The sequence below is a fragment of the Capricornis sumatraensis genome, chromosome 15 (assembly GCF_032405125.1).
Source record: "Capricornis sumatraensis isolate serow.1 chromosome 15, serow.2, whole genome shotgun sequence".
NCBI classification, from domain to species: Eukaryota; Metazoa; Chordata; class Mammalia; order Artiodactyla; family Bovidae; genus Capricornis; species Capricornis sumatraensis.
In genome coordinates, this window is record NC_091083.1 from 73,945,543 (window position 1) to 73,969,846 (window position 24,304).

At 50.0% G+C, this 24,304-nt stretch overlaps 1 protein-coding gene across 1 annotated transcript in view; it reads right to left on the reverse strand.

Moving 5' to 3' along the window:
- Window positions 1-6,601: 6,601 nt before the first annotated feature.
- The window catches only part of PTPRT (protein tyrosine phosphatase receptor type T), an 815,678-nt gene continuing 797,975 nt past the window's right edge, over window positions 6,602-24,304 (reverse strand). The window contains exons 28-31 of the mRNA XM_068986822.1: window positions 10,384-10,509; window positions 9,426-9,589; window positions 7,715-7,850; window positions 6,602-6,655 (exon numbers count right to left, since the gene is read on the reverse strand). Of these exons, the coding sequence (XP_068842923.1) occupies window positions 6,602-6,655; window positions 7,715-7,850; window positions 9,426-9,589; window positions 10,384-10,509 (480 nt within the window). The remainder of the gene's footprint in view (window positions 6,656-7,714; window positions 7,851-9,425; window positions 9,590-10,383; window positions 10,510-24,304) is intronic.

The following is a 24,304-nucleotide window of genomic DNA, read 5'->3' on the forward strand; positions in this document are numbered from 1 at the left end:
TGCTTTTGTAGTCCGCTCTAGCAGGTCTCAGGTATGGGGAGGGGTGTAGACGTCACCTCTGGAGTTAAGGTGTATGGTACGCAAAGCCCTGCTCTGGGTCCTGCTCGGACCTTTACTGATTCTGCTGTCAGTGATGGCCCTGTGGGCCAGTGGGTCTACACTGTGACTGGTCTCATCAGAGATCTTGGTGGGCATGGGCTCTGTGGCACAGCAGCTGCTCTCTCTGGGTATACTCTGTTTGGTCATACCCAGCCTGGATGTGTGGCCAGAGCAGCCTCTTGGCCCGTGTGGTGTGGTGGGGGGCAGCAGGGGACTGGGGGCTTTAGCTCACATAAGTGAGCACAACCTGTTTGGCTTTGTGCTCTGCAGGAAGGAAGGCGTTCCAGCAAGGTCCCAGCTCTGTAGCATCTCACTCATCTGGGGGGAAGAAACCTAAAGGCCATCTCAGCAAAGCTCCTTCTTCCCTTTAAAAGGACATCTGGCTTTTGCTGGACAGCTGCTAAGACGGGGCAGCTCAGCTTCTCTGGCAGATGGCAAGTCCTCTCTTAGAGCTATGAAGTTTCACCCATTGGTCCTGGTTCCACTCATGGGCGTGACCATGAGGATTTATCTGCAGGCCTGTGGAGGGTGTGGGCACTGGTATTCTGCCTGACCCGTCAGAAGTCTGCTCTGACCTGGGAAGTCACCCCTCTGTCCCTCTGAGCCTTCAGACTGCCCTGGAAGCTTTGGTCTGAAGAACACCTTACACCATTACTCTTCCACAGGAGAGATAGGGGCACCATCGCAAAGCGGGCCCACTGGTTTATATTCACAAGTGCAAAGGCACTGAAGTAAGTGTACAGAAACTCAGTTTTGCAATTTTGACAGGTTGCTTCATATTCCCCTTCCTCCTCTGATTCTAAGCATCCCACCCACCAAGGAACCATAAATTAATTATCTTGAGCTCCAGGCCTTCATGCCGATAGCATCCTTCCAACACTCCAAGCACCCCAGACTATCATTCTCTGGACATTTCTACCAAGAACCAGGGTCCAAATTCCACTGCTCAGAACAGCTCTCAGACACCTGTGGAAGTTCACGGTAACCCAGCCCCAGCAGCCTTTTCCTATAGTATGTCCATTCTGAGCCCTACACCTTTGCATTAGCCGCAGGGACTACCTCAATCTCGATAACTAGGATGCAAAGTCTGTGGTCTCCCATTATGGGCGCTGACTTTGCGTCTTGGGGACCTCTCATGGGTGGATTTGAGAGTGCGTGTGGCCCCTCTGACCCTTCCCACGTCTTCTGGAGGTAGGTGGGAGGGATGGTCTCTATGCAAGTATCATACACCAGCCAGAGTCACACGAAAACCTACCTCTGGTCCCCAGGAAACGAGAAGAGTGCACGCATGTGCGCAGATATGGCTTAGACATCTCTCTGTGCTTCTGAGGATCATATCCACGGTTCTGAGACACTGGAGCCCCCTCTGCTCTCTGCCACTGAAGTCTCTCCTTCCTGTTCCTCAAAGGCAGATCCTGGCTAGATGAAGCCACGGCTTGCATTTTATCACTGCAAGGCACGTCTTTGTGGACAACTCCAACATGGAACCCTTGCATGGGGACCTAGAAGCAAGGCTGAGTCTCAGCTGGTTCCCTCCAGCTGAATTCGCATTGCTCACTTCCCTGCCATGTCTGGCTGTGATTTGGAGCTGGCATCACTGGTTGAGAAGGAGCTCAGACTAGTTAGATGACGGGGGGAAAGCAAGTCAGGGCCATCCGTGAGACTCATGTCTCATCTTCCTCCCCGTGGCTTCGGTTGACCATCCACCCCCAGGGATCTTGGCCCAGCACAGTGTGTTGGCTTTATGGTTCAGGATTAGCACTGAGCTTATCTTACCCTTGGGCTCTCCCGTGTTTTCCAGGGCATTACTCCTGACTCAGCTTGCTGCTGATGCCCCAGGAGAGGCCAGATGCAGGCTAAAGGAAGGTGGTTTTCTTCATCCTGTTCTAAGGCAATGAGGTTCAGGGGAACTACCATCTCCTTCCGTGTTACTGGATCTGGGCTGGGCAGTTATTCCTGCAAAGATGGCCTGATATGCTCCTGTTTGCTCCTCCCCGTGCCTCTCTTCTGTCTGCAGCATCCTTGCTAGACTGACCCCTCTGCACACAACAGGTATTCACACTGTCCTGAGGAAATGTGGACCACGGTAAGGACATACACCAAAGAGCAAGCTTACAGCAGGGACCCAGTGATAAATGAACACAATTGATCCGTCACAGGGAGAATTAATCATCTTTTCTCCCAGAGAGACTTGTTCTAAAGCAACATCCTTGTTCCAAGTGGTTCTGCCCAGTCCCTCCCTATTCCCTGTTCTACTGTGTCACAGAGGTGACCACTTTGCCCAGTAGACCCTATGCATTCTTGGTTTTGAGGATTCCTGTTGGGTCCTAATGTCTTGGCTTTGCCTTCCTCTTTTCCTACCCAAAGATCCCCAAATCTGCCTACTTCTGCCCGTCCGAGGCTTCTCTTTCCACATCTTTTCCCACTGATTAGTTGGTTCAACATTCTAAAGCCAGGAAATGACTGGGCTAGATTAGAACTGAAGACTGAGCTCTTTCTACCATAACCCCACGTCTCACCAAGGGAGAGACTGTGCCATAGTAAACTGTGCTTCCTGGTGGCACCCCCTCCAGCGCCCTGTATGACATCCCATTGAGTCTGTGGACGGGGAGGCTTCCTGCCCCTCATCTGAAGTGTGTCCTTAGGTTGGGCCAGATTAGCAATCATGCGACTCCATGTGGACAGAGGGCACCACCTTCTAGAGGCCCCGGGATTCAGGAGTCTGCTGAGAAGGGCAGTGTCATCTTCTACTTTCCCTTTAGGGTTTTATGGGCTCAGCCTTTGCCATTCCAGATGGGCATGTCTGTGTAATTATAGTAGATGTCAAAGGTTTCTTTTTTCTAGTATGCAACTGAAGGAGACCTGAGGTCAGCCCATGAACAGTGAGGTCAGGGAATTCCCACACCAGGGGCAGGTGGTGAGCCAGGGGGTAGGTGAGCTGGATTGGAGCTTGAGTCTGGCATCGGCTTTAGGAGGGAGCAGTATGGCCAGGCACTGTGCCTCTCAGACTGGGCGGTCACTCCCTAGGGCCATCGTAGTGAGCGGAGGGGGGCAAAGCCACATGAGGGATCAGGCACATGTGGTTAAAAAAATACTGATATACTCTTGTCAAATCAGGCTAAATTAGCAAAGAATGCAAATACTATGTGAATTGTCAAACATGAAACTGAAGGAGTTTTGAACTCATTGTTGTCTGCTTTGGGTTTTGCAAGATCCATTGGGCCTGCTTCACTCCAGTCTTGGCTCTTAAGGGTCCCTCCCACCCCCTGCACCCTGTCATGGGAAAATCTGAGACACAGTAGTGGAAAGAGACTGTCTTTGAAGTTAAAAGAACCACTTTAAACCCTGGCTCCCTCCTTTACTAGCTGTGGTGGAATGCTGGGGGGTAAGTGATTTCTCCCCTCAGCCTCCTCATCTGTAAAATGGGGACAGTTGAAAGCACGTCTTAGGGGTGTTGGGAGAACTGGGTGAGCTCACATTAGTCTCCAGCACAGGGTCTGCTGGTTGCACAGGATGGGTGATACCCGGCAGGCAGGCCGCGACTTGGGCTTCATCCAAAGAGAAGATGGAAAAGCAAGATGATGCCTCCCATTCCCACAAAGGGAGGCCTGCTGTGACCGTCTGGAGGCTCAGAGCCCCTGGCCCCAGGACCTTCACACCAGAAAGGAGGAGAGGACAACGAGTTAGGTTACAGCTAGGATACAACTTGAAGGTGTGTAGGCCAGACATGCATGCAGGTGGGACAGTTCCTGGCTTCTCGTTAATTCCTTCCATCTTCTCCAAACAGGGTCCACATCCAGGAGGTGAGAACCACGAGGCTTTGTGCTTTTCACAAGTTTCCTTCTCCCCAAAGTCACATTCTAAATTCCTACCATTTGAAATGATAGAAGCCACTGTCATTTCATCTGCCAGCAATTTCACCCCCTCCTGAGCAGAATAAATCCTAGGGCTTATTTGTATTGGAGACCAGCCCCCTCCCCCGCTCCTGTTTTGCACAGATGAGCCCCGGATCTGAGGGAGAAGTATGGAGCAGGCTGACTTCCTGTGCTACAGGCTTCTGGAAGGCTGGGGAGGGCTGGCTGGAGCAGCAGGCTGGAGCCAGTGGGCCGGGAGGCCCAGTGGGGTGGGGGCCTGGGGCCAGGGCACAGCCATGAAAGGGAAGAGCAGGCTTGGGATGGGGCTTCTTTCCTGATCAAGTCGGGGGTCCCTGGGCTTCAAGACAGTCCTGGAGCCCATGCCAACAGGAGCAGCTTCTGTGAGCTCCTGCCGTGTCCCGTCCTCGGGGCCCCAGGGTCTGGCTTGGTCCCCTGCTCTGTGACGTAGCAGAGATCCTGATTTCGTCACAGAAGCTGGGCCTCTGAAAGTACTGTGTCTTTTGTTCCAGCAACAGACGATGAGCAGACAGACAAATAGATGTGATATTAAAAAGTGTACGCTTAAGGGAATGTGTTCACAGTGTCTGATGAAAGGAAGAGAGGGAGCCCCACTGGCCCCAGAGGGGGCCTCCTCACCACCGGGCTGAGCGCGCCACTCAGAGCTCCCGGGCCCCTGCTGCCCACAGGTGCCAAGTCCGCCCTGCGGTGGGGCTCGCCGCTCCCTCCCCCCGGCTTGTCTCCTGCCCCAGCGCAGCCAGGCTCTGCTCCGACTGGGCTGCCTCCCGCCCTCTCGCCCATCCCCAAGGATTCTGCACACCTCTGTGTCTTTGCACACGTTCTCTTGGCCTGAATTTCCTTCTGTTGGTTGTTCTACCCGGTGGTGGAAGGGATGTCACCTCCTCTAGAAAGCCCTGCTGTGAGGCTCGAATAACACTTGATGCTGCATTTAGGTTCTGTTTCCCCAGGATACAGTAAACTCTGAGGGAAACCTGTGCTCCTCACGCCCCGTCTGGGGCCAGACCAGCTTCCAGGATGGCACGTCCTGGATCCCAGGCCACCCCGGGCTGCCAGGTACTGTACCAGAGCCCAGCTAGAGACCCAGGTAGACAGAGAGTGTCCCTGGCTCACAGACCTCACGGCCTGAGGGCCCAGGGAGCGGTTCTCACTGGCCAGGGTATGAGATGGGACTAGCTGTCCTGGGGAGCCGGGAATGAGTTACTAAAATACATCTGAAACTGAGCTTCCCAGAAACACGGGCATCAGAAAAAACTAGATTGCCATTTGTGGAGTTCGCTGATCAGAAGTTTCTGGCCTTATTTTCCCTCCATAAAATAATTGCTTGGCTATGAAAGGCTGACAGTACAGGTCTCACCCTATGATCTGCCTTTTGGAAACCTGAGGAAGATGCCTCAGTGTCTTCAGTTGTAAAATCAGGATGATCACAGGTGAACAGCTCCTGGGGTGGGGTGGGGGTGGGGTCCAAGAACGTGCCAAATCTGGCATATAATAGATGCTTAGTCAAAGTCGGCTCCCTGTCATCGACTGACCCACACTTTGGGCAAGATCCCCAGGCCTGATCCCCGAGGTCTGTTTTAAACCGGGGTATCATTGGGTCCACAGTGACCTTTTCTGAGATGGCAGCTGGGTTGCTCTAAGCAGGCATTCAAATTCAGAGCTCTGGGGTATGCTCCTCTGTCAGCCCCAAACAAAACTCCCCTTGCTTTGCCGCTGTGCTGCCCCTAGGTGGGGGGACCTCTTGGGGACCTTGCTAGGGAGATAACAGGCCCAGGAGATTGGTCTTACAGCTACACAACCAAACTTCCCTCCCCACCAGTTTCTGACATCAGAGACTAAGACTTTACACCCTCCAAAAGAAAGTTTCTTTTCACATACACTTTGGAAAATCATCAATCTTGTTCGTCCCTCCCCAAGAAGTCACCGCCCAGGACACACAGGGCCAGCTGGAGCCCTGCCCCGGGAGGCAGTCCAGAGGAAGGCAGCCAGGCTCCTGCAGTCCCACCCTGCCCCACTGAGCACAGGCAAGCCAAGAAAACCTGGATCCCGGACAGCCACGGACACTGGGGGCTGGCCGGTGAGTGGCAGAAGGTCAAGGCCCCAGGCTGGGGGAGGGGTACAGAATGGCACTGGGCTAAGCCCCATGCAGGTGAGGCGGGAGGGTAGGGGCCTCTGCTGTGCACTCGGGAGCATCCTGCGGTCCCAGTGATCCAGACCGGCAGGGGCCTGATGCCAGGGGTCCCGGGAGGAGATGATGGGGGCAGCAGCGCGGTGACCCCACGGGCCCAGTCACATCCCCCTGCACCTGCACAGCTGGCTTGCCGTGAGAGTCACAGACTGGAAAGAGCAAAAGCAAGAGGTCTGGGCGCTGAAAAGTCCGGGCCTTGCTCTGGGTGCACTTCTGCAAAAGACGCCGGGGCCTGTTGGGGTAACCGCCTCCACGGCACCCGGAGACCCTGGGAAGGTGCCAGCCCGCCGTGGACCACAGGGTCGCCAGTCTTCTCCTTGGAGTCGGGCAGGGTGCTGCCCCTGAGCCCAGTCACTGCCGTTCACAGAAAGGGGGCTTGGCCACAGCAGCCTCTGGACTCTGGCAGGTTCCCCGAGCCGTCGGGCTAGAAGGAGCTTAAATATTCCAGCGCCACCTCGTATACAAATTTATACTGGTCCTGAGGAGGAGGAGAGGCAGAGAAGGAGAAGAGATGATGAGCGAGGGATGGAAAGTGCATTTAGTTCAGAGTGTGGCGAGAATGTTATCTGTGTCTGTACTAACAGTCGAGTCAAAATGTCCACGCAGGTTCAGATTCAGTAAATCTGGAGTAGGGCTCAAGGGTCTACATTTCTGCCAGGCTCACACAGGATGCTTCTGCTGGTCTGTGGACCGGCCTTGGAGCAGGCCCTCACTTTCGGTAAGACCACACTTGTCACAGATGTAAAGACTCATGTTAAAGCTCTCAGTGTATGGCACGTCTCTATCTCTGCACCAGGTCTTAACCTTCGGAACTCTGCCACCAAGTTTCTTCCTGTCCTTTTCTTTATGATATCCTAGCTCGATGCTCTATATGGTAATTATTAGCATAATTTAATGAGAATAGGTTTAAGTAAAGTTAAGTGTTAGTTGCTCAGTTGTGTCTGACTCTTTGCAACCCCATGGACTATAGCCTGCCAGGTTCCACTGTCTGCAGGATTTCCTAGGCAAGAATACTGGGGTGGGTTGCCATTTCCTCCTTCAGGGGATCTTCCTGACTCAGGGATCGAACCCATGTCTCCTGCATTGCAGGCAGCTTCTTTTTACCACCTGAGCCACCAGGGAAATCCAAGAATAGGTTTAGGCCTGAATCAAAAACATAGCACAGAAAAACTGGAATGAACATTTGGGCAATATCTTATGGAAAAAGCTGAATGGATGTTCTGGTCAACTCAGTAATTCACGTTCTATTAACCCAGCATCCCGTCCCCTAAACCAGAGTTAGTGACATTTCCCTCTGGAGTGGAAAGAAAGTAACACAGAGCAGCGTGCGCCAAGAGGACTATCTGGACTGCTCTGCAGGAGAGAGGCCGGTGAGGCTGGAGGGGAGGGAAGCAGGTGACGTGGGTGCAGAGGGCGGGACTGCAGGTGCTCAGGAAGCAGCGGCCACTGAGTGTCTTTCCTCCCGGATGCTCTTTTGTTCAGGTCCAGGGAACCACCGGCAGCCCCTGGCTCTCGGCGGACAGTCTCGGCCACTCACCAGGGTCTCCACCATGTTAGCCTTGTGGTTCCGTAACGTCTTCACGATGTGGAACACGTCGATGATGTTCTGCTGCTGGACCATCTCACACACACTGCAGATGGCGCAGAAGGTTCCACTGCGGCCTCCCCCGTTCCTAAACACAGAGGAAGGGGGTGAGCAGACTCCTGGGTACCCCTCAGGCACCTGCTGAGCCCAAGGCCATGTCTGCAGCAGTGGGGGTTGGGGGAGGGATGGCTGCCCGCCCTGGCAAATGCAAGGGAAGGTGGTGGTAGAAAGCCCAAGCCATAGTTGAGTCCCATCTGTGCCATGAACCTGCTTTGACCTTGGGCATGTCACTTCCTGTGTCTGAGCCCCAGGTTCTTCATTCATATTATAAAGGGGACAGCCTTGGAGAGTTCACTTAGCTTGATGTTTCCTTGGTTCTAGGAGCACATGACTATCACCCATGGCACATGGACCCAAACCCCCAAGGCAGACAGATGAGTGTCTCTGGACATGTGCTGGCTGCTTCCTTGTCCAAAAGGATGCTCTGGGTCCACCCGCACACCCAGTGAAGACATCGGAAGGTTGCGTGTGCTTTTACTTCCAGTTCTTCCCATCCACTAAGGACAGTGCTACCAGACACAGCTCTGTGAGCCTTGGGTCAGCCAGATTGGGTTTCAGGTGGGGCTGGGATGGGTGTGAGATGCTACGTCCTGAGAGAGATGCCTCGTCTCTGTTTTCTCGATCAGAACATCTTGTGTAACTCGGGATGTATAAATAGAGATACGGGGCTCTCAGCAGGGTCATCCCTCCATTGCACCTTCTCTCTGAGGCCCCGTAAGTCATCCTCATGGACACACCCCTCCAGCTCTTTACAAAAAGTCTCTTTAGGAATCTGCCAGGTTTGGAACTCCCGGGCATGTTGCCAAGAGCAACTAATGATTTCATGTAATGGTCTGTGCCTAAAGAACATCTGGATAGAAACTAAGTCAACCTCCCAGATGTTTCATCCACAGGACACTCAACGGCCAGATGTTTCAGGTGCAGACAGTCGCCTTCCCTTCATCGGCAGCACCTGTACTTCGGTGTCTGTTTCGGCAGCTCTGCCCTCTAAGGATGATGCCAAGGTCCCTGTGGATGGGAGGACACCCCTGTGCCTTCCTACAGCTCAAACTGCTGGTCACCTTGGCGAAGGAAGACACAAATAAAAAGGTACTCCTGCAAAAAAAGCAGGCTAAGAAACAATCCCACGGGCAAGAGTGGGCAGGGACCTCCCCTGCCTCACACCTCTCCCTTAAGCGCCCCAGTCTTCCTGACACGTGTGCACTGCCTGTTTGAAAGAGTTCCTGGTTTTGAAACAACTGAACTCAATTCTGGGGTAAGATGTTATTAACGACTCCACCTGCTCCAGAAATACTGTTCTGCAACACAGAAGATCTTAATTCAACTTCCTTTTTAAAGAATGAGGCCCTCATATCACTTTTCCCCAAACCATTTTAAATTCTAAGGAGCAAAGGGAACGCTTGTGAATAGGATGTCCCACAGATAGCTTTATGGCTGCACCCCTAGTCCATGAAAGGACTGTAATGCCTTGAATGCACTCCTGTTGGCCCACAGGGTGTGGTATGGCCCGGGACACCTAAGACAGTATTTGTGGCCAGTGGCACCAAGGATGTCCTGTTGCCCACTGCCCCCTTGCCCTGGCGGCCCTCCCCGTCATACTCACAGGCAGTGGACCACAGCGCGTCCCTCCCGCCCGTCGCACTGCTCCTGCCACTTCTCCAGCCGCCGGACCACCTTGAGCAGAGAGCGCTTGGAGGGGGGCGTGTCCCGGTAGGCGGGCCAGCCGATGTACTGGAGGTGCTGGACTATACGGTACCCGTCCTGGGGCTGAGAACAGAGAGGCTGTCAGGGGTGGTCTGCTGGGGGTGCAGCATCGCAGTGGCAGATGGAATAAGTGGGGTCTAAGCCGTAATGCCCTCACGGTGAGAGTCACACACCATCCCCACGCCTGCCTCTGTGTGCTGATTCTCCTGTTTCGACTGCCCTGCGTCCCTCTTCCACCTGAAAAACTTCTATGCAGTCTTCAAAACCCAACTCAGGTGTCCCTTTTTCTAGGAAAGCCTCCCTGAATAGTGGGTGGGACTCTTCTCTCTCCTTGCTGTTCATGTGCCAAAACACCGTTTGCTTTCCCGTGAGTGAATTCTGAGAGGACAGGAACTGAATTCTCTTCACCCTGAGCCTCCAGTAAAGACCACGGTTGCTTTAGTCAGTCTCCACTTAGTTAGCCCCACATCTCTTCCCTCCCGCCCAATAACTCCTTCACCCAGCAGTGAATTCCTCATGAAAGAAACTTGTTTCCCAACTTACTTCCCAGCTAGCCCAAAGCTTACTGGACCCACTCAAAGGCTGCATCAACTCATGCCCATACTGCGCGACATGGCAGGGAAGTGCCGTGCTCTGAGTTTTGTCTACACAGCAGCCAGCGTGTCGGAACAGGCAGATGGCTGGCCGGATGCCCCCGCTGCGGCTCTGTGTATGGAGCCAGAACTGGCAGAGGCATCACTTCCCCGAGGACGGGCAGATCAGGAGAGCCCAGCACCGACTCCGGCGGGGTCCTCCCCAGCAGCATCCATCTGTTTCAGAAGCAGGAGCCCAGGACGCAGCAGCGGCCGGACACTCACCCGAGCCATGTTACAGATGCGGAATATCCTGTGGATGGTGTCTTCATCGATGTCTGCCGAGACAAACTCCACCTGGATGGGCCCATAGCACGCCGACGTCTTCTCAGGCCAGTACTGCATGCAGAGCTGAGGCGAGGAGAGGGATTGGGGTGGGGCGTTGGTTTTACTTATCCCCGAGCCTGCAGGACACAATGGCTAAAAAGGTAGAGTGCTGTGTAGGAAATCAGGCTCAGCTTTCCCACTGGGCAACAGCCCCCAGTTTTTGGTGTGTGTGTGGGGGGGGCGGTTTGAAAAGTCAGAGCTCTGAACACAGAAACACTGGGCTTAAACATCTTTGCTGTGCTGATTTCAAACCATCTGTTAGGCTTGCTGGGCCTCAGTTTTCCCCATCTGTAAAATGGGGAGAATACAGGCTACCTTGACACGCTGCTGTCAGGATTAGACAGAACACTGAGGGAAGAGCAGCTACAGGTTCTCTCCATTCTGGGAAAACCTTCATAGCATTCATTTCATCATCAGATCATGAGGAGATTTACATATAGATGTAGGTTTTGACATCAGACGGGCTTGGGTCCAAGTGCAGTCTCTGCTGCTTACTAGCTGTGTAACACAGTTTTCTTGTCTGTAAAATGGGGCTAATTATGCTTGCCTTGCACCAAGAGTTAATGTAACATGGTACTGTGGTGCTGAGAGATCTTGGCTGCTATTTTTCCTTTTGGGGGGAATTGGAAATTAGAACCTGCAGCAGGGAGCAAAAAGCAGTTGTTTTTTCTCACCTTGAGATGACGCTTCTCAGCAGAGGTTGCTTTGTCACCCAGGGGACATTTTTGATGGTCAAAGATGTCCATCTAATGAGTAGAGGTCAGGATGCCACTAAATACCCTCTAGTGTCTGTGATGGTGTTCTGGAGAGGAATCTGGCCCCAGGTCATAGTGCAGAGACAGACAGAGTCTGGTCTAAGAGCCTAAATTGTCTCTTAAGTTTGTAGTGTCATCAAGAGTAAGAGACAGACACTTGACGCTGCTGTCTCTGTTGACTCACTGGATGACTTTAGTTCAGGAAAGAATGTTAAGGTCGGTGGCAGGGGATGTGGCTCAGAGAAGGGCGAAGCCTGATCCCTCAACTCCTGGTTCCCAAGGGGCACAGATGCCCATGGCAACTCCCAGGTGTGATCAGAGATGGACACTGTCCAGGGCACAGAGGAGAGCTAAGGTTGGGCTGCAGGCTCGTGGGGACCACCCCAGCATGGACGAAGAGGCCATGTTTTAGAAAGCCTTTTCATCTGAGGACTGCCCAGAAGATGTCGCGGAGACTCAAAGACCCATCAAAGGTTTGGAGATGCAGGAGTCTCAGTGGCGTCTGCCTCGGCCTAGGCTGAGCTTGCAGACGAGGAGCTAAATGGACAGAGGGGACCCACAGCAACCCCAGCAATCTGGTGGCCTCCTCACAGCCACCACGGAGGCAGGCATTTCCTGAAAGTGATCAGTTTTTCTTTTGCTGACAGCCAACTCACCTTGGGCATTACATGCAAAACCTTGTTTGATTCTATCCTTCCTCCAGAACTAGAGCCAGCATGGATGAGTCGGGGGGAGAGAGGAGAAGGACAAGTCTCCCAGCTGTGGGGCCCAGACTCCAGCTTAGGGATACCCTTTGTTCACACACACCATGGCCCACTAGCCAAGCCTGGCCAGCTGTCTGAGTCTGTAAAGGAAGTTTAGGTATATTCGCCATTTACATATTTTCTATGGTTTCTTTCAAGCTCTAACGGTAGATTTGAGTAGTAGTGACAGAGAGCACAGAGCCCACAAAACCTAAAGTATTTCCTATCTGTTTCTTTCTGCAGAGAACATGGCAACCCTTGTCCTATAGGGTTGTTTTCAGGATAAAGAGAACACATGCGGGAAGAAAGCCCTTGGCAGGGTGCCAGCACCCACTACATTCCAGTGATTCGTATTATTCTCGAACCTTGCAGTGTTCAACAAAAATAACAGTAATGATCATAGCTAATGTACAGATTTGAAGAAGTCTTCCTCTTCTCACCCCTCTTAAATAGCAAAGGTAAGCAAGGTTAAGTTTCATGATGCAATGCTGCCTGGCTTTCCCGGTGTCCCCACTGGCTGCTAATTAAGAATATTGAGAAAGGGTGTGTGTGTATGTAGGTGGAAAGTGCTGGACACAGTGGCCTTTGTGGCTGGACAGTCATCTGCTGAGCTGTGCAGTAATGACAAGTCCACAACTTGAACTTCATTTCTCTTTGCCACTGGCTCTTCTGCCCTGCAACCTTCACAGTAATGAGGGACCAGTACAGATAAGTCTGTGGCTGGCCGGAGAAATCAGAATTAATCAGAACTGCCAATTTAAAAAAAAATAATTGCCTTTATTACCTGCTTTGAATTGTGTCTTGCCAGAGGTTGGCTGTGATCCTGACATGAGCTCCATGGGTCTGAAGTGTCAAGGAAAGTCTATTATCTCCAATATTCTCAGTCTGGAGAGAATGTGGGACGATTTGTCTCTTTTAATAAGATTTCCAGACCAATTTCTCAAACTAATAGATTCTACTCTGCCTCAAACAAGACTCCTGTATTTTGGGACACAACTCTGCATTTGATTTTCCAGGTCACTCTCCATCTTGCCCAGAGGCCTGGGGAAGGTTGCAGGGTCCTTCTGATGCTGCATTGGAGCTGACCTTTCACTCGAGTTCCCTAATCTGAGTCCACATCAGCAGTGGCGTGGGTGATGCTCAGCTGGGTGATGGGTGGGCAGATGTGGTGTCTAAGCTGTCAGAGGTCATCAGGGCCTCCCCCAGCCTGTGATGCTGCACCTAACCTAGCTGCGGGAGATGGGAGTGGGAATGAGGGAAGCCAGTGCACTGTTCCCAGTGGCCTTTGGGAAAGGATCCTCATCATGTAAGAAATGTCCTCTAAGGTTCAGCTCAAGACCGTCCTGTGTCCAAGTGCTGGGGTTGTGCCTCAGTGGGTACCATCATTTTGGCCTGTGAATGCAGTTAGCAGAAGGCTAATGGGGCTCCTGGTTGAAGCACCCTGGGTTCAAATCCCAGCCCTGTCACTCTCTAGCTGAGTGACTTGGCCAAACCTTTAGCTTCTCCAGGTTAAGTGATGAATGGCTGTGAACCTGAATGTGCCTACTTAGCACAAGAATCTGTGACTAGTGAGCACTCAGTGGGAGCTGTAATTATTAGGTGGTGTGGGAGAGGGTCACTCAAAACAAGATGGCTAAAGTAAAGGGTCTTTTCCTTTCCACTTAGCAGCCCGTATGAAAGTTTCTCTTTAGGATAATACTCAAACGACTGCCCCTGTGAAAATTCCTGACCGGCCAGCCTGATGGAGCAGCAGGGACAGATGGTATCTGGGATAGGTTCTGGGAACTGTTCTGCATGTCAAAGGGGAGAGGCCTGTGGGTTGTTCTGGAGAGGGACCCAGGGATGGAAGAGGAAAAACAGGAGCATAAAAGAGAGCCAGTGAAAGGGCTGAAGGTGAGTCAGGGTGTCATCTAACTGCCCCCGCTCCTAAACATTAAGTAAATTTATAACAACATCCTCACAGGCCATACATTCACAGGCCAAAATGGTGGTACCCACTGAGGCACAGCCCCAGCACTTGGACACAGGATGGTCTTGAGCTGAACCTTAGAGGACATTTCTCACATGATGAGGATCATTTCCCAGCATGCTCAGTGTGCATGGCTTTCTTGTAGACATGAGCAGGAAGCTGAGCTTTGCTCCCTTGGTGACTTAAGAGTGGAGCTGAGGCCAGACCATGAGCATCAACAGTTTATAGGATAGCGACTCAGACAGTGGTGTAGAAAGACCCTGAACTCCTCTCCTCTCCTGAGCACAGCAAACTCACAACTATCTGCAGAACCACCACCAGGGGAAAAGACTGGGACCTACCAGAAAGATCTTCTACAACTAAAGACACAGAGAAGAACTCACAATGAAGAGAGGCAGAATGGGTGAACCTGGGATATAATCAGATCCCATACCCACAAACTGGAGAATAATTATACTGTAGAGGTTCTCTCACTGCAGTGAAAGTTCTGAGTCCCATGTTGGACTCCCTAGCCTGAGGGTCTGGGAAGACAATCCCCCAGAGCATTTGTCTTTGAAGGCCAATGGGGCTTGACTGGGTGTCCCACAGGACTGGAGACCTCACTCTTAAAGGGTCCACACACAATCTCACATGCACTGGGTTGCAAGGCCAAAGGAGGGCGGCAGCCATCCTGGGGAACATTCTGTTGTGTGAACACTGCTGCTGCCATCCTGGCTCACCAACCCCACTCAAAAGCCTCTAGATGCCAGTGCGCCTCAGGCCAAACAACTGAACAGGTGAGGACACAGACCCATCCCTTTTTCTGCAGGAAGCCCAAATTAGCTTCTAGACCAGTCTCACCCATGAGGGGACAAACACCAGATACAAGAAAACTATGCTCCCACAGCCTGTTGGCCCTGCCGTGACCCTACCCACTAGCAGGCCAATGCAAGCTTTGGGGTACCCAGAACCCTATACCCAACTGTGTCGGGAACTGCACCCTCCCCGCCCCCAGCCTCAAACTTGAAAGAAGCTTGGGCATCCCTGGGCTCTGCAGCCAGGAACTGGCTCTGCCAATGGGTAGGTAACAGCCTGAGAATTTTCAAGACCCTGACTCCAGCCACCAGTGAGCCAGCACTAGCCCAGAAGACCCCCCCTAGGGTTCTGTCGCCTCATGACTAAATAGGCTAACTAGCAGCTAGTGAGGACAGTTTAAGAGACCTCTGGGACAACACTGAGTGCATTAATATTCACATTATAGGGATCCCAGGAGGAGGAAAAAAGAGGGCATGAGAAAATATTTGAAAACACAATAGCTAAACACTTCCCTAACCTTGGAAAGGAAACAGTTGTTACCCCAGTCTAGGAAGAGCAGAGCCCCTGCGGCACTAACCCAAAGAGGAACGCATCAAGGCATGCTGTAATAATTCAAAAGACAAAAAGAGTGCTAACACCGGCAAGGGAAAGACAGCAACAGAAAGGAAGTTCCTATGAGGCCGTCAGCTGACTTTTTTCTGCAGAAACTCTGCTGGCCACAAGCTAGTGGCATGACGTATTTAAAGCGATAAAGGGAAAAACCTGCAGTCAAGAATACTTTGCCCAGCAAGGTTCTCATTCAGATTTGATGGAGAATGCAAAAACTTTACAGCCAGCCAAAACCTAAAAGAGATCAGTGTCATCAAACCAGCTTTACAACAAATGTTAAAGAGTCTCTAGGAGAAAAAGAAAAGGCCACAACAAGAAACAAGAACATCACAAAATGCAAAAGCTCACCAGTAAAGGCAAACATACATAAAGGGAGGCAGTCAGCCCCACACAAAGCCATTAGGGAGGATAAAAGTAGTGAAACCATCTGTATCCATAACAAGCAGTTAAAAGATACACAAAGCAATGTAAAATATATCAAAAACAGTAGTCACGAGGGGAGGAGAGTACAAACGTAGGGTTTTAAAAGTGCATTTGAAATCAAGGGATCAACTTAAAATAATCACATATAGACTACTAAATAAACAGCGCCTGCTACTGCTAAGTCACTTCAGTCGTGTCCAACTCCTAGCGACCCCATGGACTACAGCCCACCAGGCTCCTCCACCCATGGAATTTTCCAGGCAAGAGTACTGGAGTGGGGTGCCAGCGCCTTCTCCAGTAAAAAGCACATAGTAACCACAAACCAAAAATCTATAATATATACACACAAAAAAGAAAGAGTCCAAGCGTAACACTAAAGATAGTCATCAAATTATGAGAGAAGAGAACCAAAGAAAAGGGGGGAAAAAAGCCTACAAAAGCAAATCCAAAATAATTAAAAAGGTAGTAAAAACATACATATTGATAATTACCTTAAATGTAAATGCACTAAATGCTCTAACCAAAAGGCACAGACTGAAGGCATACGAAACAAGACTCCCATACCTGCTGCCTACAAGAGACTCCCTTCCGGTCGAGAGACACACACAGACTAAAAGTGAGGGGATGGAAAACGGTATTCCACGCCAGTGGGAATCAAAAGAAATCCAGAGTAGCAATACTTAACATCAGACAAAATACTTTGAAGACTGTTACAATATACAAAGAAGGGCACAACATAATGATCAAGGGGTCAATCCAAGAAGAATATACAACAGTTGTAAATATGCACCCAACACAGAAGCATCTAAGTATAACATAAATATGAACAGACACAAAAGGAGAAATTGGCAGTAACGCAATAACTGAGGGGGGGCTTTAACATTCCTGTCAATGGGCAGACGCTACAGATAGAAAATCAATAAGGAAGCACAGTCCTTAAATGACACCTTAGACCAAATATATTTAATTAACATACAGAGAGCATTCCATCCAAAAGCAGCACAACACACATTATATTCAAGTGCCGGTGGAATGGTCTCCTGCATTGCAGGAGGGAAGCCCAGGATAGAGCTCCAGGATAGAGCACACACTAGACCACAAACAAACTCAGTAACTTTAAGAAAGTTGAAATCATATCAAGTGTCTGTTCCCACCACAACACTATGTGAGACTAGAAATCAACTAGAAGGAAAACTGCAAAAAACACAAGCACATGGAGGCTAACTAATATGCTACTAAAGAACCAATGGGTCACCGAAGAAGAGAAGAGGAAATAAATATCTAGAGAAAAAGGAAAAGAAGACGGTCCAAAACCTATGGGACACAGAAAAAAGCAACACTCAGAGAGTGGTTTATAGTGATATAAACTTAGCTGAGGAAACAAGAACAATCTTAAATAAACAACCTAACCTTATAGCTAAAGAAACTAGAGAAAGAAGAACAAACCCCCAAAATTATCAATAGGAGAATGAAAGAAATCGTAAGGATCAGAGCAGAAATAGAGACTTAAATTTTCAATGAAACTAAAGCTGGTTTTTTTGAAAAGATAAAACTGGTAAAACTTGAGCCAGACTCATCAAGGAAAAAAAAAAAAAAGGAGATGGCCCAAATCAAAATCAGAAATGAAAAAAGTTACAACTGACACCACAGGAATACAAAGGATCCAAAAAAAAATTACTAGGAACAATAACATGCCAATAAAGTGTACAACCTAGAAGAAATGGCCGAATTATTAGAAAGGTGCAATCTCCCAAGACCGAGCTAGGAAGAAACAGAGTATGAACAGACCAGTTACCAGTAATGAAATGGAGGCAGTAATTAAACACCCAGCAAACAGAATTCCAGGACCAGATGGCTTCACAGTTGACTTTTACCAAACATTTTAGAGAAGAATTTAATATCTGTCTTTCTGAAACTATTCGAAAAAACTGCAGAGGAAGGAAAACTTCTGAACTGATTCTATAAGGGTAGCATCATCTTGATAAAAACCAGACCAAGATATCATAGAAGACACAAACCACTCAGGTCAGTATCATTGATTAAATGTATATGCAAAAATCCTCAACAAAATATTAGTAAACCAAATCCAATGATACATTAAAGGGATCATACACCATGATTAAGTAGGATTTATCTCAGGGATGGAAGGATGTTTTTCGATATCTGCAAGTCAATCCGTGGGATATACCACGTAAACAACTGAAGAGGAGAAACCACATGATCATCTCAATCGATGCAGAAAAAGCTTATTCAACACCCCCACTTATGATAAAAACTCTCCAATAAGTAGGCATAGGAGGAACATACCTCAACATAATAAAGGCCGTATAGGACACACCCACAGCTAACATCACGCTCAGCAGTGAAAAACTGAGAACACTTCCTCTAAGGTGAGGACCAAGACAAAGCCCACTCTTTCCACACTTATTCAACACAGTGTTGGAAATCATAGCCATGGCAATCAAGAGAAGGAAAAGAAAATCAAAGTTGGAAAGGAAGAAGTAAAAACTGTCACTGTTTGCAGATGACTATGTGGTCTCACCTACACGTGGAATCCAAAAAATACAACAAGCTAGTGAATGTAACAGAAAAGAAGTCTCACAGACATACAGAACAAACTACTGATTACCAGTGGGTGGGGGAGTGGGAGGGTCCAAGTGCTGGGTGTAAGATAGGCACAAGGATGTATTATGGGGAAGCTAGCCAGCATTTTGTAAGAACTGTAAACGGAAAATAACCTTTAAAATTCTGTAAGTTGATTTGTACCATTGTTTTCTAGATTCCATGTATACGTGATATAATACGATATTTGCCTCTCTCTGGACTCACTTCACTCAGTATGACAGTCTCTGGGCCCATCCGTGCTCCTGCAGATGGTGTTATTTCATTCCTTTTGATGGCTGAGTAATAACAGAAATAGAGTCACAAACGTAGAAAACAACTTATGTACGAAGGGGCCAAGGGCAGGAGGGATAAATTGGGAAACTGACATTATATACACTACTATATATAAAATGATGACTAATGAGTACCTGCTGGATAGCACAAGGAACTCTACTCAGTACTCTGTAATGACCTATATGGAAAAAGAATCTAAAACAGAGTGGATATGTGTGTCTGTATGAGCGATTCACTTTTGCTGTATAGCAGAAACTAACACAACAGTGTAAATCAACTATATTCCAATAAAATTAAAATATTTCACCCAAAAAAGGTACAGAAAAAATTTAGATTTACAAAAGAAACAAATGGTTACAGAAACTTGGGGAGAAGAGCTTATGGTTTCTTCAGGCCCTGGAAATAGGGGTTTCAAAGAAGCCCACTTGCTTCTTTAAACCCACCAGGACCCAGCTAACCTGGGGTCACAGGTACACTCAGAAACACTTTGGTATTCTATTCCTTAGACAGGAAGTTTTGAAGTGGCTATGTCTCCACGGTAGAGTCCCTAGCCCAGCCTCTTCCTACCTTGATCCCAGGGCTCGCCTCTCTTTCTTACCCATCCCTCTGGGAGGGGTGGTGCTGTCTGCCCACAGGGAGGGCCTCGCCACTGCAAATGCCCTCGGGAGGGCTGGTGACCACACCTGGGGGGCCGGGGAGGGAAGCTGGTATGGCACAGCTGCTGCTGATTTTGAAATGGCTGCGCTTCTCCTGGAAAACCAGAGGGACTTCTGCTATTTATTGTCAGAACAAGTTAAACCAAGCGAAAGTCATGAAGCCTGTGTGGACAGTCCTGGAACAGCTGCCATGCATTATTCCACCTAGTGACCTCCACTGCTGCCTGGGCCATGGAAAGATGTCCTACGGGGGTGCGTGTTCACACGTGAAATCTAACAGACATGAAGGTCGCCTCTCAGTCAGACATCATTTTCTTGCTGATGGAATCAGAAAGCTTGTTAGTCGCTGAAATAAACATGTTCTGATGATTTAAATCTAGCAATATGGGCCTATTTTTGGAATAAACAATCCTCAAGTGTATTTCTGTGCACCTCAGTTATGACTTTCATTAATTAATAAGTACTTTGATAAAATGGAAAAGCCAAGTAATACAGCTTCCAGAAATGAAAGCCTGTATTATCAACGTCCTTGTGATCCATAAGAGGGAATCAAATCCCAGGCCACCTAAAGGTGAAATGAATTACTAGTATTTTTAAGAGGAAAGTATGTTACCTAAATTGGTTTTGAAATTCAGATAAGTAATGATGAAACTTCCTAAAATAAATTCCACAAAGAGAGCAAAACATATTATTGGGTTTAAGACTGTGGCCAGTAAGGAAGAGAGACCGTTAGGGACGAGGAGGATGTGAGGGCGGGGTGGGGAGAGAAAAGCACCGGGGCCGTAATCAGAGCACCTGTGCCCCTCCTCCTCCGTCCACCTCGCCATTCACAAGAGAAATACTGCAACTCCATGTAGTAGGTGGAAACTCACTCATGATGGGTGTATCAGAGCTTGTTTCTGGGAAGGAAGCAGGAAGTTTCGGAAAATGTCTACAGAGGAAGGTAGGGTGGGTGGAAGGCAAAGGTTCAGAAAGAGAAGAGATGGCTGAATTCCTCAGCTTAATAAGGGAACGGCTTTGGGGGGAGGAGGGGTGGAAGATCGGGAGGAGGGAGAGAGAGGGTAGAGGGAGGAAAAAAGTGGTTTGGGCAACAGGGTTGGGGGAAGACATGCTGCTGGCCAAGCGTGAGGAGCGAGGTGGGGTTTAAGAATGAGGATGTGTCAGACTTCCCTGCTGGGCCAGTGGTTGAGAATCCGCCTGCCAATGCAGGGGACATGGCTTTGATCCTGGGTCTGGGAAAATTCCACATACCTTGGGGCAACTAAGCCCATGTGCCCTCGAGGGGTACTCCACAAGAGAGGCCACGCTAATGAGAAACCCACGCACCGCAACTAGAGGGAGCCCGCACAGCCTCAAACTACAACCCAAACGGAAGGGACGAGGATGCGCGATGTTCAGCCTTCAGCCACGGGCTCCACTGGGACATGAACCCCACGCTGCCGCCAGTAGAGGCTGAGCTGGATCTCAGAAGTGGACGTGAACACAGAACCCCCTTGGGATGCCCGGAAATCCTGGGGGTGCACAGTGGGCTTTCCCACACAATGGGGAAAAGGAAACACAGCCCATCTGATGTAAACCTTCAAAGATAGAGTGGGTTTGGCTGCCATCTGAGGTACACGAGTTTCACAGGTGATAACATCGAGACTTCGACAAGTTAAGAGACTGGCTTAAGGTGACATGGCAAGTGCGTGGCAAGGCTAGAACTTGAACTCAGGTCTCTTGACCCGTGACTCCTTATTCTTCTGTTCCAGTGGGTTTAGAGACAGAGATATGGCCCCTTGCAAAGGTCAGACCTGGGACTTGCAGAGACACAGACTTGGGGGTTGTGTGTATTTTGGTGGCATGTGAGGCCGTGTTTTTACAAGCTGAGATAGAAATGGGGCTAGAAGTGCTTGCTATTTGCCTTCCAGGCACAATGACAGGAAAAGACATCTCTGAAACATCACCTCCGCTTTTTTCCTGGGAGGATGACAAGCTTGCCTCTCTCACTTCTAGAAGCTCAGTGGGAATGCATGTCCTCGGCGCCCATCCCCTCACCTTTGCACCCAGATTTGCATCACATGAAGTCTCAGATTTCCCCCGGCCGGAGTTCAGAACTGGGCGACGCAGCTCTTACACAAGCTGGGGCTCTTGCTTGCTTTAAACTGAGACATATTCCTTCCTGCTCCATATACCCAGGTACCAGCAAGCCGGTGCTTATCAGATCCCAGGGCCCTGGAAGCCCTGTTGTTTAGATGGTGGTGAAAGTCTTCACCATCCCTGGCAGGGGGCCCTGGGCTTGGGTCGGGGTGGCTGTGGGAATCTGGACACAGCCTGCCTGGGCCTCAGCTTCCTGACCTGCAAAATGAGAGGAAGGGGGCCTGGTCAGACCAGTGGATTCCACAGTGATGGCCGTGAAGTTGGCAGGAACAGCCCAATGAGCTATCTCCAAGGTCTTCAAAAGCCAAAGGGGGGGTCACACCATTGTCCTCATGGAGGACACCAAGACTGGTTTTAGAGCACCTGATTGTCTTAGAGCTACAGTCTGCAGATCAGAGATTGAGACCCTTTTGATTGTGGAAAAGATACAGGAAGATGAACAAATTCTTAATTAGTAAATATAGTTTGGAAAAAACAGGCTTACAGAGTGGCAGGTCTTTGGAGGGAAGACATAGGAAATATTGTAAGGTGTTTATAAAATCTCTAAGATTTCAGCGAGGTAAAGTGTACTCCCTAGAATTAGTGACAAGTAAAATACTGCGAGGCTCGGGGGGTCCTCAAGCAGAGCCAATATAATAAATGAGCAGAACATTCAAGCATGCCAAAGCCCCATGAGTCTGAGCAAATTCTGGGAGATAGTAAAGGACAGGGAAACTTGGCGTGCTGCAGTCCACAGGGTTGCAGAGTCGGACGTGACTCAGTGACAAGAAAAGCCCCAGCACGTACTCTATGGAAACAAGAGAAGTGAGGCTGGGGCCTGGTGACCCCACACCTGCCTCCGGGCTGAGGGGGGGTGTGCTGCCCATCCCCTGCTGGTTCCTCCGGTGCTCCCCACAGCACTTGGGGGCAGTGGGACAGGCTGCCTGGTCCTGGCTCTCCCATCCCTTTTGCCTCCAGCTCGGCTTCTCCCTGTGGCTTGAGGGTCCTGGCGTCATGGTTTCAGCTGAAGATGTCTCCCACCTGTCTGATGCCCAAGGGAGTCTGGGAGGCAGACATTACTTCACTAGGCCAGCTGCTCCATGGGTAATGGGGATTTTTGTGTGCCTGTTTTGTGCACTGCTGTGTCTAGGGTAGTGTTCAGCACATGGAAGGTTCACCATAAATGTAGGTTGACGAGCGCCTGACTGAGTGTGGCCCAGAAAGCCTGTTCCTGGACCTTAAGAAAGCCCCCTCTGGGTCTGCAAGCCTCCTGCTGCTGGAGGGACGGTCATCTGCCTTCTTCTTGGCTCTCCCACCCTGCTCCTGATGGACCCTGACTCAGACATGGATTTCTCCAGCTCAAGCCACAGTCCCGTACCCCAGGCTGATTCCGGATTTCCCCGGGATTTCAGTCTCATACTCTGTGCGGGCTCTGACCCCCACACCTCCAGGTCTGAATTTCTGTTTTTAGTTTTGCTGTCTTAGCTTCCCAGGGCAGCTATACTGAATGACTACACATGTAGTAGCTTAGAGCCACACAAATTTCTTAACTGGGGGTTAGAAGTCTGAAATGAGTCTTACAGGGTTAAAGTCAAGGTGTCAGCTGAGCTGTCTGTGTTCCTTTCTGGCATCCCAGGGGAGAGGCCAGTCCTCATATCCAGTCTTAGCAGCTGCCAGCATCCCTCAACTTGTGGCCCCATCACTCTAATTCCTACTCCCATCACCACATCTGTTCCTGACTCTCATCCTCCTGCCTCCTGAAAGACTCTAACAGTAGACCCACCTGGATAACCCAGGGTAACCCAGGACAATCCCTGTATTTCAGGATCCTTAACTTCACCATATCTGCAAAGTCTTGCTTACCATGTAAGATAACAAGTTCACGCATTTAGGGATTTGGATGTGGACATCTTCAGGGCGGGGCAACAGTCTGCCTACCACATGGACCCTGCCCACAGCGGGGCACTGAGGATTTCCTGAGCTTTCTGAACCACATGGTGGGTGCGGCCTGGCCATGAAGAGGGCATCTCTCTGGTGTCTGCTCCCCATGGATTCTAGTCTAACTGTAGAGCCCACAAAGATGGAAGAGATCTTGTCAATGTGCTGGGTGTGATTGAAGAGGTTCTGCCTGACCTGCCCATCAGAAACCAGAGCACCATTCGCTAACCATTGTGGTTAAGATACTGCCAGACTAATCTGACCACAGCCCTTTGGAGTCCCAAAGAGCTTTAAAAAAAAAAAATCTCTAAGATCAATGAAATTGCTTTGGGAGTTTTTATCTCAAGCCCCCACTGCTCATAATTATCTTTGAACAGCAGCCACTATGGAGAATGGAAAGACCTGTGGCTGGGGGTGGCTGGCTCAATGCCACGGTATAGGATTCTGAGTGGAAGCAGACGGATTTGACCAGTGGTGCAAGAAAATAAAGCACTTGGGAATCTCATCCTCTGCACTACCTTATTTTGCTACAAAGTACAGAGAGTCAGCAACACATGCCCTTACCAGTTGGTCTAGGCAAACCTCAAGATGTGGCACTGGTCCTCCCGGGAGCGATCTAACAGTGCTCGGGACCCGGGGCAGACCTGTCCTTGTTGCCGGACTGGCCAGAGCCACCATGGGCTGCCTCGGCGTGGGCACGCTGGCGACAAACGTGGATGCCACTTCAAAGCACCGCCCTGCCAGGTGCTGAGGGCGGCTTTTCTGACGCTCACGCTGTGTCATTGTTTATTTTCGCAAGGCACCCAGCTGTTGTGGTGATATTTATATCAATAAGTGCTCCATTCATCTGCTGATTTCAGGGGAGGCTTGCCAGCTGCATATGGCAGCCAACCTCAGGGCACTTCTGAGCCTGAT